The sequence below is a fragment of the Rhagoletis pomonella genome, unplaced genomic scaffold (assembly GCF_013731165.1).
Source record: "Rhagoletis pomonella isolate Grant_MI unplaced genomic scaffold, Rhpom_1.0 Rhpom_scaffold_04756, whole genome shotgun sequence".
NCBI lineage: Eukaryota > Metazoa > Arthropoda > Insecta > Diptera > Tephritidae > Rhagoletis > Rhagoletis pomonella.
In genome coordinates, this window is record NW_023463305.1 from 1105 (window position 1) to 14550 (window position 13446).

The following is a 13446-nucleotide window of genomic DNA, read 5'->3' on the forward strand; positions in this document are numbered from 1 at the left end:
ATTTATCTACATATATAAGCAACATCATTGTACATAACTAGTAAAATTAACCCGATTACGCCGGATTTCACCAACTCAGCATCAATTTCCAAATGCAGCCAGAAATGTAACAATGCATATGTTTTACTTCTTGCTGTTGCTGCTGCCGACTTTGCCAACAACAACAAAATTTTTATAGCTTAGCATAAATACAATTTGTGCTTAATCGTAATCATAATCCTGAATATCGTACTAATCTAGTACTGTTTTTTTTTCAGTGTAAATGCGGCTACACTTTGGCTTAGCGTGTAATTAGTTTAAGGTTTTTGTTTTTTTTTTTTTATTTTGTTTAATGTAAACTTAGTTATATATGTATGTTAGACATAAACATAAATGTTAAATTAACGTTTGCATCAACTACGCTATCTTTTAATTATTCAATTTTTTTTTGTTCCTTTTCTTCAATTAACTTTTACTTTACTCTGTAGTATGTATGTATGTTTGTATGTATATCTACTAAAGCTGAACATAAGATAATGATAATTGTCATTTTAGCAAAGCGCGTCTGCATATGCATATATGCTGCTCGCACTCTCTTCAATCGTGGCTGATACGCAGCGTTATGTTTGAGGCAGCTCTGTGTGATTTTGAAAGGCAACCAGTAAATAAGCGACATCCTTCACAATTGATGTGTTTGTAGCTGTCGGTGTTGGTCTAACAGCTGCGTTTGATGTTGCTGCTGCTGCTGTTGTTGTTGTAGTTGCAGGTGTTGCTGAGTATGCTGCACCCTTTGCTGCTGCTGCTGTTGCTGTCCGCCCAACACACTGCTACTGTTGCTGGCTTCGCCACTGCCATCACCATCACCACCACCGCCACCTGCCATTGCCGCACCTGCTGCTGTCTGTCCGACTACTGCTTCATCATGGGCGGTGTTGTTGGCGCACTGCTAAAACCATGATCGATTGATATCATACGGCTTGGGCATACCCAGTGAGGATGGCCGATAGGCTGTTGGCGGCGGTGGTTGCCCATAGCCTGCTGCACCTGCGCCACGTCCCAGTAGCCCTTGATTGAACATAAGGAAATCCTCTCGCCGCAAGTAGGAGGAATATAGCTGAGAATTGGGATCAGCCAGCTGTGAGGCGCCCGTATTATGCATAAATGAGTATGGGGTGCCACGCGGTGTTGTGTGCGCCGCCAAGAATGGGTAAGCGCTAGCGGCGGCCGCCGATGCACCTGGATTTAGCGCTGATTGCGCTTTCTCTGCCGCACTAGCATCGCTTGCCGAGTTGCGATGAGCGGGCGCCGGCGCTGGTGGCATATAGTAGGGGTTGGATGCATCTCTGAATTGATCTAAGTAGCTGCTGGCGGCAGCTGCTGCCGCTTGGTCGCCATATAAGCCAAGGCTGCCAGGGGTGGGTCCGAAATTGAAAGCGCTGCCCGGCACCATGCCGGTCGCCTCAGCCGCGGATGTCTTCAGCGAAATCGCAGTGGCTACATCAACGCCACTTGTGGCGGACACATTAGATGTTGCTGTTGCTGAAGCCGCGCTGTGTGCAGCCACATTGCTGACGGCTGCCGCCGCGGCTGCAGCAGCTGCGGCCGAACTGGAACTGGTGGCTGCCGAGAGCGGCGAGCCAACACCACCTGTTTTTAGGCCAGCGTACAGTTGAAAGCCTTGCTGCAGCGCCTGTGCATGCGCCTGCAAATGGGCGGGCACCCCACTGGAGCTTTGGTGTGCGGGCTGTGCTGTACCAGTTGAGCTGGTGCTTGTCAGCTGTGACATATGCGCCGCTGCCGTGTTATATTGCGACGGGTGAAGATGATTTTGTACCAACTGCTGATGCTGTTGTTGTTGCTGCTGCTGCTGCTGTTGATGCTGCTGCTGTTGTTGCAACTGTTGCTGTTGTTGCTGCTGCTGCTGTTGCTGCTGCTGGCGCTGTTGCTGCAACTGTTGCTGCTGTTGTTGTTGCTGCTGCTGTTGCTGCAGTTTGGCAGCCGCTGCAGCTGCCGCCGCCGCTTCTGCCGCAATCGTTGTAGCCTTCTTCTTGCGTCCACGTTTCGCAGGAACTTGAACGGCCGGCGCCACTGATTTTGCAACGTCCGTTGCTGCGGCTACTACATTCTGATGCTGCTGGTTAGTCGTGTTGTTGCTGCTGCAATTGGAGCTGGTGTTAGTGACGCCATACGAACCGCTCACCGCAGCTGCTGCGGACGTCAGCTGGGCATTGCCGTACATGCCAGTACCAGCGCCCATCGCAGCAATTGATGCGGGATTCGAGTACAGCTGGGATGTTGAGAGATTTTTCGCCGCGCCCGCTGCGTTATACATGTGGGCAGCTGGGGGCATATTCTTATCGTAGAACCCGGAGCTGGCAGAGGACAGGCCGAATAAGCTCTCGGCCAAGGGGTGCAGTAACGAGGCTGCCGGATTGCTGTATGTCTGCGCAGGCGGCGGTGGTGGGGTCGGCTTGTTGTAGGCCGAAAGATGGTGTGTCAGATGGTGGCTTGACATGTTCAGCATATTGCTGGCGTCCAGTGTTGATGCTGAGCCGGAGGCTGAACTTGCCGCTGCAGTCGATTTGGCAGGCAATTGCTGTTGTTGCTGTTGCTGTTGCGCTTGCGGTTGCTGCGAGTGCTGTTGTTGTTGTTGCTGCTGTTGTGGCTGTGCTGAATAACTCTGGGTCATTTGCTGTGAATGACTTATCTGCGTTTGTTGTTGCTGCTGCTGCAGACTACTAGCGCCATAATTAAGGGGCTTGCTAAGCAGGCTGGCTGTAATGCTGTCCATGGTGGCCTTGGATAAGTGTTGAGTTTGCTGCTGTTGCTGCTGCTGCGTATGTTGACTATGCTGCAGCTGTTGGGGGTGTTGGCTTTGCTGCTGGCCAAGCTGCAGCTGGTTGTGTGTTGCCTGCTGCTGCTGTTGCTGTAAATGCTGCGTTTGCTTTTGCTGCTGTAACTGCTGGTGTTGCTGTTGACTGGCGCCAGTATTCGACTGTTGCTGTTGCTGCTGATGTTGCTGGGTCTGCTGGGATTGCTGCTGCTGCTGCGGTTGCTGTTGCTGCATCTGGCAGCTGTTGTCCTTCGCATAATCTTTGGGAAACCCCATTGACGCAGCGCGATTATACATTTCGAACGCCTTGTCTGGAGTTATGCTCCCCAAATGCTTGCCAAAGGGCATGGCACCCAAGAAGCTATCGAACATTTGTTGTTGTTTGCTGCTCTGTGCCGACATCTGTGCTGTTTGCTGCGGCATATTTCCGCTATTGTTCTCACACTTTTGTAACTTGTTCGCTGAGCCGCCACTGCTGGTGCCGCTGTAGTCCATGCCCAGCATGTCCTCAGCTGTCCGCTTAAGCGGGTTGGCGTTTGCGTTCACAGCTGCTGTGCTTGCCACAGTGGTTGATGCTGTAGGGCTAGACGCCGCTGGCGTTGAAGCGGCGCTCACAGAGTTCTTGTGTGCTTGCGCCTGCTGGTGCATGTGTTGCATGAAGGCTGCCATATCGTTGGCAGAGTTGTCGCCGTAAACCGAAGCTGTGGCGCTCTGTCTTTTAACACTGTCCGTCTTGTCTGCTCCAGAGACGTCCTTGCTCGTGGACGCAGCAGCGGCGGCAGCTGCTGCAGCAGCTTTTGACTGGTACTGCGCGTAGGTTGGATATTGCGGCTTTTGTTGCTGTTGATTTTGTTGCAATTGTTGCTGGTTTTGCAATTGTTGTTGCTGCTGCTGCAACTGATGTTGAACATTTTGCTGCTTCGGTTGTTGCTGTTGGAGCAGCTGTTGCTGTTGTTGCTGTGGTTGTTGCTGCTGCTGCATTTCAACCTGTGGCTGCGTGGCGCCAGTCAAATTCCAATCATTATGCTTCGTGTTGTCCAAGATAGATACAGCCGCAGAGCTCAGCGCCGTGCCGTAGAGGGCTCGCAACTCGTCTATCTGCTGCTGATGTTGTTGTTGAGTTTGTTGTTGTTGAGGCTTTTGTTGTTGCGGAGACTGCTGTTGTTGCGGAGACTGTTGTTGTGGCCGTTGCAACTGCTGGGTTGGTTGATGTTGTTGTTGCAGTTGCTGTTGGAGCAGCTGGGTTGGTTGTTGTTGGTGCTGTTGCAGCTGCTGGGTTGGTTGCTGTTGTTGCTGCTGCTGCTGTTGTTGCTGCGGCTGCTGTTTCGCAAGGCTCTGCGACTCCGTCTGCCCCTGCACTTGGCTTTGCGCTGCCAGCATTGTGGTGGCATTAAAAATATCCTGGGGTGTTGGCACGTATGCCGATACAGACGCAATCGCAGCATTTACAACGCTACCTGCAGAGTCACTACCTCCAACTGTACTAACGTTATTGCCGCTGCCGCTGCCGCTACTTCTATTTGCTACAGTCTGCGCATAGGGTTGTTCGGCTTGCGCGGGAGTTGCTGCTGGAGTCGCTGTAACAGTTGGGGAGGTATTTTTCACATCAGTATTTTGAGTCAACTGATTGAAAGTGACTGCCTCCGGAGTCCCCACCGGTGCCTGATATGGTGATGGGCTCATGCTACTCTGACTGTACGGCGAAAGGGCGTTGGAGTTTTGCTGTTGCGCTTGAGGTGATTGCGTTTGAGGCGGGGCCTGTGACTGCGACTGATAAGGCGAATGCATCTGCTGTTGGTATGGCGAATGCGGCTGGTCGGCAGGTGAGTGGGCCAGTGGCGTTGGCGGTTGAGTTGCAGCAGACGATGCTGGCGAGTCTACACTGCTAGGCATAGGACTGTGCTGCTGCTGGTGCAGCGGCGAATGCACTGAAGTGGAGCCAGCAGGCAGGGCGGCCGTGGCTGCGGGTGGCGTGTGAACTGGGCTGCTGTGCGGTTGTTGATGGAAGGGCGAATGTTGCTGCTGATGGTATGGAGAGTTGGGGTGGTGGTATGGGGATTGATGCGATTGTGCGGCATATGGTGAACTTTGAGGCTGTTGATATGGTGAATTCGGATTGGGAGTGCTTGGACTCATAGATGAGTTGTAATCGGATTCCTGTGAACGTGGCTGCTTGTATTGGTCATAGAGATTCGGCAATGGTGATGTTGATGAGTAAACAGGCGTCTTCGAGGCCTCTGAGCCGGAAGGATTATAGCTATTTGCGCCACCATAGGGTGAAGTGCCACTTAACTCGGGCGTTGATACGTTTGGTGACGAAGCAGATGAGTATATGTGCTGTGAGTATTGTGGATATGGCGATGGCATTTCGCGTGGACTGCAGCTCTTATCCGGACTGCTTTTGGTGGTGGTGTCTTGATAGAAACCCACCTTTATAGCGCCATTCAATGGATAGGGTGAGGTAGGTTTGGTAATTTCGTCTGGTTTCGGTGAAACCATTATCGGCGATGCCCCAATTGGTGAAGCGCCGATGGGCGACGTGTAGTTCGCACCCGCGTAAGACCCGTAACGTTCATCTATAGCTATGCGAGGCGAGTCGGGGTCCTGGCTGAAGGAGGAGCGTTCGGATATTGTGCTGCCAGTGCTCGCTTTGCGTTGGCGTGGCGCTGAGGGCAATGAAAAGTCCACGCCACCAGTCATTGAAGCCGAAGTGGGTGACCTGCTGGCAGCAGTGGCGCCGGTGGAAGATATTGAGGCAGTCGCTGCCCCATCATTAGATTTCGTTGAGCTTGATCCTGGGCCAGCGCTGAAAGCCGACTCATTTGCATCTGCCTGCTGTTGTTGTTGCTTTTCTTCCTCCTCCGATTTCTTTGCTTTCTTCGGTGCACCAAAAGCTTTGAACCATGCGCTCAAATTTGGCTTTTCTTTTGCAGTCGTAGTGCCGCCTGACTCCGTATTTGCGGCAGACTTCTTCTCCAACAGTTTTTCAAAGGGTTTTATATAATCGTTGGCAAGCGCTTCATCATCTTTCTTATCGGATTCTATTTCTGAAGCAGCCAAAACGCCAGCAGCTATTGTCGAAGCTTTGGATGTGAAGGGCGAAATTATCTCAAGGCCAGTCGTCTTGCCACCCTTCTCGTCCCCTTCCTTTTCTGTATTATTCAAAGACTTTGCTTCGGTTTTGCTCGCTAACTCATCGATGAAATTATGTGATTGCCCCAAAGCAAAATCATCGGTATTTATAACGGTGCCTAAACTTAGCTTAGGCGCATTGTCGCCAGTTTCAACGATCAGCGCATTTTTCACCTCCTTTGTTTTGGCAGCGACAGGTCCTAGTGGGAAAAGCTCATCGGGTTTATTTATATTTTGTATAAGATTGCCCTTAGCTTTGCCCGGTTGCAGCCGTTCGATGGTACGAAGCAAATCTTTGCGGCGTGGATTTGTAGCCGCCTGTAGCTTTTCCTTCAGTGACTTGCGCTTAGCTTCTTTTGCCAGCTGATTTTTAATATGCGGCGGCGGTGGTGGATGCAGCAGCAATTGAGTGGTGCTGGGCTCTTTGGGTTTTGGTGGCGCCAGTGAGCTCAAAACGGGCGCCACGATGGCGGGAGGCGGTGGTATTAGCAGAGTTGGCTGATTGGCGGCCGACGCAGAGGCGATCGATGATATCGACGGTGCATTTACAGCTGAGTTATTCGACGAAGCATTGGCTGAGGTGCTTCCAACTGAGTTGGCAGATGTGACCGAATGCGGTGGCGTGCCACAGCTAGAGCTCACACTGCTCGCAGTGCCACCTGCGGTGCTGGCAGATATGCCGCTTGTTATTAATTCTGAGATCACTTCTTTCTTAAGGCCACTGGTAACCACTGCATCGCTGTCGGTGACTAAATCAACCAGCACTTCTGCCAATTTGGTGGGCACCAAATCAATTTTCGGCGGAGCGATCGGCACTGGTCGCCTGAAATCGGCCGGTTCCAACTTGGCCGGAATCGCCGGATCGAACTCGTCTAGGTTGTAACGCGAAGGAGAATTGCTGGCGGAACTGAATTCCGAGAAACGCGGGGTATGCTCCAACCAGCGGTTGATATCCTTCAGCGTCTGCTCAGTTTCCACGTCCAGTGCCTCAATATTGGTCGATGAAGTCTTGCTCGGAGCAGCGCTTACGGCTGTTGGTTTATTGTTAGCTTTTTTGTTTACCGCAGCACTAGCAGCAGCCTTTTTTCTGCAATGCTTTCTTCGGTGGCACCGGAGCTGTGGGTTTCTCAGTCGGCTTCTTTGGCGATTCTTCCACTTGCACGGTGGGAATAGGTTCCGGTTTAGGTTTTTCCTTTTTTTTCGCAGTCGGTTTTTCGGGTGATGCAACAGCTTTCTTTTCCGCATTTTTACCGCTCTTCGTAGAGATGGTGTTATTTATTGTATGGCCCTCATTGTACACTTCCTCGGCCAGGTCTGCTTTCGTAGCCACTTTTGCAGCTTTTCCTGTGGGTTTTTCATCGGCTTTTGCGGTCTTTGAAGTTATGTCTTCTTTAGGCTTCGTTTTTAAATCTTCTGTATCAGATTTATCTTTACCGCGCGTATCCTTCTTGGATTTTTTTCCTGTCTTTTTCACCTTCGTGCTCTCGCCATTCGATTTGTCAGTAGCCTTCTCCTTTTCACCACCCTTACCGGTATCCTTTTTCTTGGTGGCGGTTTCTCTTGAGCGACTTCTGCCCACTGCTTTTTGGCTATCTTCAGCTACACTAACCGCTGTACTCTGCTGCAAATTATTGGCGCGACTACGTCGGTACTTTATCAACTCGTATTTATCGAGAAAAGGCAACAACATCTCCAGCTCGGCTTGCTTGGCTGCTTCTGCTGCCGCAGCAGCATCGAGTTCGGCATTCTTTTTACCGACAGTTGATGTGCTAGACGCAGCAGAATTTTTCCTATTATTTTGCGGCTCTTCCTTTTTTCCGTTACGCGCATGTTTCTTCGGCGTGCGCTTTGTCTTGCGTTCCTCACTGGAAGCGCGTGCCGGCGTTGAGCTGCGACTAGACAAGGACTTAAAATCATCATCTTCTTCATCGTCTTCGGGGCTCACTCGCTTTTCATTTGAATTGGTTGCTGATGTACCGGGTACTTTCTTCACCGATGTCAACAAGTCGCAGAGATCATCATTAAGTGCACTTTTGGAGTATTTCTTATGCAGATCCACCTTGAATGGGGACATGCTGCGCGAACGTGAATCATCATCGTCGTCGATTACCTCCTCCTCCAGCTCAGAGGCTGAGGCGGCGAGCGCATCCACGGCTGGTGGTGGCATGTCTTTGTTCAAAAGCGGTTTCTTCTTTAAAGGCTTTTCGTCGTCGCTTTCATTATCACCATCGACATCGCTTTCGGCCGAAGTCTTTGACTTTTGTTTCGACTTGCTGCTCTTACTTTTACCCTTTTGATTTTTTGCGGCTGCGGGTTGTTTATTTGATTTAGTTGATGCATGTTTCTTCTTTTGCGCTAAGGATGTGATGGCTTTTGTGTGTGTTTTGATGTCTTTGCTTGCTTTGCCTTTGCCTTTTTTCACAATCGGATATTCAAAACTCTCATCATCGTCTTCTCCACCGTCATCTACGCTCTCCGGCTCCGGCTCCAACTCCGAATCCAGTTCGAGTTCCGCTTCAGGTTCTGACTCCGGTTCCGGTTTTGGTTCAGGTTCGCCATCATCCGACATTGCGGACTCATCGGAGTTATAACTTTTTGATTTATTGCTCTTCTTGCTTTGTTTCTTTGTTTTACCACCATCGCTTTTGCCTTTCGAGGCTTTACTTGAAGATTTGGACGATTTCTCGCTCTTACTCTTCTTACTTTTCTTTGTGCCTTCCTTAGCCTGTTTACTTCTGCCCTTTTTTATGTTATGTTCTTGCTCAAAATCTTCGCGCATTTCCTCATCACCTTGCTTTTCATCCTCTTCAATATTTTCTTCATCGTCTGTGTGCCTTTCCACTACAACTGCTTTACTTTTTGATTTCTTCTTACGCCTTTTATCCTTCTCTTTACGCTTGCGCTTTGTACCACGCTGCTCCCCATCACCGCTTGCCATATCGTCTATGTCCTCCTCACCACTATACGCGTGCTTTTCCTTATACAACTCTGTAACCGAATCCATTGAACGCTTTTTACCACTTCTCTTCTTATCTGTTGACTTGTCTGCAACATTTTTCTCCGCATCCGTTGCAACACTCTGACTATCGCTACTAGCGTCCTTCGAAGACTTCTTATTGAAGTATTTCTCGCGGAACACATTCATCTTTGAATCGGCTGCCGGATAGCCCAAGCTGGGGTCATCGTCATCGTCTTCTGATAAATTATCGAAGTATTTTTTGGTGGCCTTATCGAAGGCCTCTTGTAAATTATTCACCATTTCCGTGTATTCTGAAAGCAAGATTTGAGCATATTTATGAAAGATTTTTGGCTGAGAACAAAATGGCCATAGACTCACCATTGTTATGTCCATTATAGAGGCGACAGTTGTTCACAATCAATTTGAAATCGTTGCGAAAGTCACTAAATTTATTGTATTCACCGTTGTCCAGTTTATCTTCCATCTTGAGCAGATCCATTGGTCTGTGAACATGAGAAATCGAGATAAATAAAATTGTTACCATTAGAAAAACAACAAATAATTTACAATTTTGATAATAAATCCAAAAATGTCCACATCCTACATACGTATGTGTCCCTTGATGGTCGAAAGACCTCATCTACAACTCCGTTATGTATTAACAGACGCCAGGACTCTTGCCAGCTCAAAACAAGAAACTTAACACATCACTCTGAAGGGTAGTGGAAGCGAAGTTAAGGGATAGCTACCTAGGGCTGAATGTTGCTGTGGAGATAAGTAATAGCTACAGAATCAAACTGAGGTGCGGCAAAGTACTTGGTAAGGCGTGGAAGCAGCGAACTTCTAGGATGGGAGCCATACAAAACAGCATAGACTGCTAGACCACCGCCGCTGCTGTGACGACGTCAAGCAGCGACAAACCAGCCGTCGCTCAACTAAAGAGTTAGAGAAGCTAGCGGGAGGAATGAGCCTTTATAACCCAGGCAGAGATCCGGAGAACTTCACACTCTCAGAAGTGAGCGAGTCTACAGAAAGATTCGCGAACCCTATAGGAAAAGTTTTAGGAAATTCTATGGTGACATTTTTCGTCCGATCAGTGTTCTTTAGGACTAGAACACTTCATTGCTGTAGGACCAACTACCATCAAGTAAGAGTTGAGTGCAGAGCGGAGAATTCGCTAGGATTATGGCACCCCATAAAACTTACAGGAAGTTTCGTATCTAAGAGATTTAGAAAATTAATAACTCTCTCAAAGACGATGTTAAGACATATACATACATATATAACAGATATACTGCCAGTCTGCGAGCAAATAATACCCAAGGAATTAGCTAAGACGGCTGCTTTCTTTACTGGGATACGCTAACAGAAAGACCAGTCCACCTGTTACTGGAACGCGGTCACTTAAGATGGCAAACACATTAGCCACAGATTAGAGCTTAAGGTGTAGATGAGGTCACCTTTTGAGAGCACATATATCTACATATCTATCTAACACTTATGTATGCACATATATATATATATTTTTAGAATACTTTACATCTAATCTAAAGCTCTCAAATTACTCACCTGCGTATTATGGAATAATATCGTGGCGCTATGTCCTCCTCAACGGGATCCATAAATGGCCAGGCATCACGGTGATTCTTCACATAGACGAGCACTTTGTGCATACCGATTTGTAGAACTTCTTCCGTTTCGGTGAAACTGAGAAAATTCGTATTCGTGGAATTTTTGGAAGCATAATTAAAGGCGTTCAACGATGTGGATGTCAATTGATTGGTGGTGGCACAGGAATGCATGGAATATTGGGAAACGTGCGTTTGGTGCGTATTTTGGTTGTGGTTGTGGTTGTGGTTGTGGTGATTATGATGATGGTGGTAATTAACCGATGAATTGGAACAATTATTGGAATGGGAATGGGAGGTTATATGATGATTCGGATTAGTTGGTTTGTGAGAATTTTGATTTTGATTGTTAGCATGTTTTAAATAGCATTTAGTCACTGCTATCGCCGTTGTATTGGCGCCTGCCGTCGACGACGTTGACGGATACGTTTTTGCTGCTGTTGCTGTTGTTTTCGCCGCTACGGCTGCTTCTGTACCATGCGACGCATTTCTAAACACATTCGAGGCGTTATGATTTGAAGTGATTTTGGTTGTGGTTGTGGTTGTGGTTGCGGTGGCGGTGTTGGTATTGATGATTGTTGAGGTGGTAGTGGTGGTGATGGTGTTTTTGGTGTTTGAGGTGATGGTGCGATTTTTACTAAATACATTTCTACAATTTACATTTTCACAAAAAAAAACCATATGGATGTTTGTTGTAATTGTTGTTTACAAATTTGCAGTTGGAATGTTGATGATCGCAATGAAGTAGGAGAGCATTTAAGGTATGAAAAGTACACAATTCCAAATGAGTCGATTTGGGTCAATTTTTGGTGAATGAGAAGATTTATTGACGTACATAAAATTATTTACAAGTCATAAATAAGAAAATCAAATCAGGTATGAAAGTGTGTGCATGTATGTATGTATGTGTTTAAGGATATTGAATTTTATGAAACACGCGATATGAAAAGAAGTGGTGAAGGCAAAAGAAAAAGGTAAATGAGTTGTTAAATATTTACAATATTAGCTAATTTGGTTTTGGAAAGCTAAAGTTTAGGCAAACCACATGGAAATGAGATTAGGCGGAGGAGAAGCATGCGCAAAACGCTTAAATTTTAAATGGTACGCATAACGGAACTAATTAGATACATACATATAAATGCATAATGATGTGAAGAAAATGAGATACATATTTATTGAGGATTTATGCCAATCAGTAGCAAAGTTCTATGGTGAAAAAACTGTTTCATTATTTTTGACAGCTGCTTTGATGCAGAAGATGACCAGCGAGTTAAGCAACCAACATCAAAACGGCAATTATATTTATTTAGAAAATGTCTGCCTTACTGAATTGGCTCATAGAATATTGCTTTGGGACTTTTTAAATATATTAAATATCGAAAATCCCTTTCGGGTATAAAAAGAAATATCAAATTTTTATGAAATTTCATATCCAAAGGTTCTTTGAGTCGCTGATTTTTTTAAATTTTCCGATTTTTATGCAATTTTATATTCGAAGCTTCTTTGAGTCGCTGATTACAAAACTGAAATAAATTATCAAAAATTCAAAATGGCTAACCCAATATGATGCCAATGCCTTGGATAAGAAGTTTAGTAAAACTCAAAAATTACAAGGCAATATTCTATTGAGTGGTTCAGCATAGGGTTGTCTTCCCCCATAGAAACCGCAAATGACGATGTAGAAAAACGACCAAATACGGGTACATACTTTTCTATGCAATTTTTGAAAATGCTTCATTATTTTCATGGTTGAAAAAAAAAACAAGTTCAATTTTGTCGGATAGTGTAATATTAGACCAATAATTTTTGCTATCAAATTTTTCACTAGCCCTTGCAATTTTTATTCAAAAATTTGCCATCCAGAGTACTTTGCTATTAATTGGCACAGGCCCCTAAAAAACACAAAATTTTCAAATTCTAACCGTTAAAGGACATGACTACAAACCAAGTAAACTAAAGGATATAAATGATTGAGTACACAAAAAATAGGGAAATTAAATGTACAACTACATAACTCTACTTGTAAATGGGAAAAATATGTACAAACAAAACTAAAGTGCCAGCAACCAGTTTCAAACATGTTTTTTTTTTTTGTAAAAAAAATGAGAAATTAACCCTTGTGCGGAAACCTGATAGCAGCACTGTATTGTAAAATCCAACATAGATATAGCTATGGCATTTGTATTTTATTCAGAACTTTTAGAAATTTTTCAATTCTTGTATAATAAAGTGCAAGTTTGAAGTGGCTAAAAATACCTTTGATTTTTGGAAATATTTTTATTAAAGATATTGATATTTTTTCCATATGGAACAAAAATCGTCGAACATACTTTGTAATCCAAAAATCAACGGCTACTGCATATTTATGAGTATACATGGGGAAAAATTCTAAAAGTTTCCACACAGTAAAATGTTCATACATAGCTACATTTGTACCTAGGATTCTGTTCTAGGGTATGCCCTTACAAAGCATAGCAAAAATCTACTTTCAAAAAATCTTAAAAAACTAGGAATTACTAAAATGCATAGAATAAAAACGTTGTTTACGGTTAACATGAAATCTCAGCTCTCTACTGGAATGATAAAACCCTTTAAAAGTTGGTTATAGATGCAGCTGTACCTAAGGTTCCGCACAAAGTTTACAAAATTTAGTTGCTCAAAGCAATAATGAGTAAAAACAAACAGAAGCGCATATGAGAAATTGTTGTCAACCAACACTTCTCATACGCGCGCGCGTTTAATGGAAAACATATGGATTTGCACAAACAAGCAACAGCAAGAAAACGCGAAAAGAATTTCTGTATAATTCCATCCATATACAAAAACAAAAGCAAAATTCTATTTTTTTTTTTTTTGTTTTTTAAGTCAATGAGAAGCAGCTTATGTAGAAAATTATTTCTGCAATGCAATTAAAA

At 45.5% G+C, this 13446-nt stretch overlaps 1 protein-coding gene across 1 annotated transcript; it reads right to left on the reverse strand.

Annotated features, from left to right (window-relative positions):
• Positions 1 to 245: 245 nt before the first annotated feature.
• On the reverse strand, positions 246 to 12687 carry LOC118754852. Its single transcript, XM_036489724.1, is given in 4 exon segments — positions 246 to 7052; positions 7054 to 9214; positions 9282 to 9406; positions 10473 to 12687. Coding segments are annotated over 4 exon segments (9153 nt in total). The 5' UTR covers positions 11213 to 12687; the 3' UTR covers positions 246 to 925.
• Between the last annotated feature and the right edge of the window lie 759 nt (positions 12688 to 13446).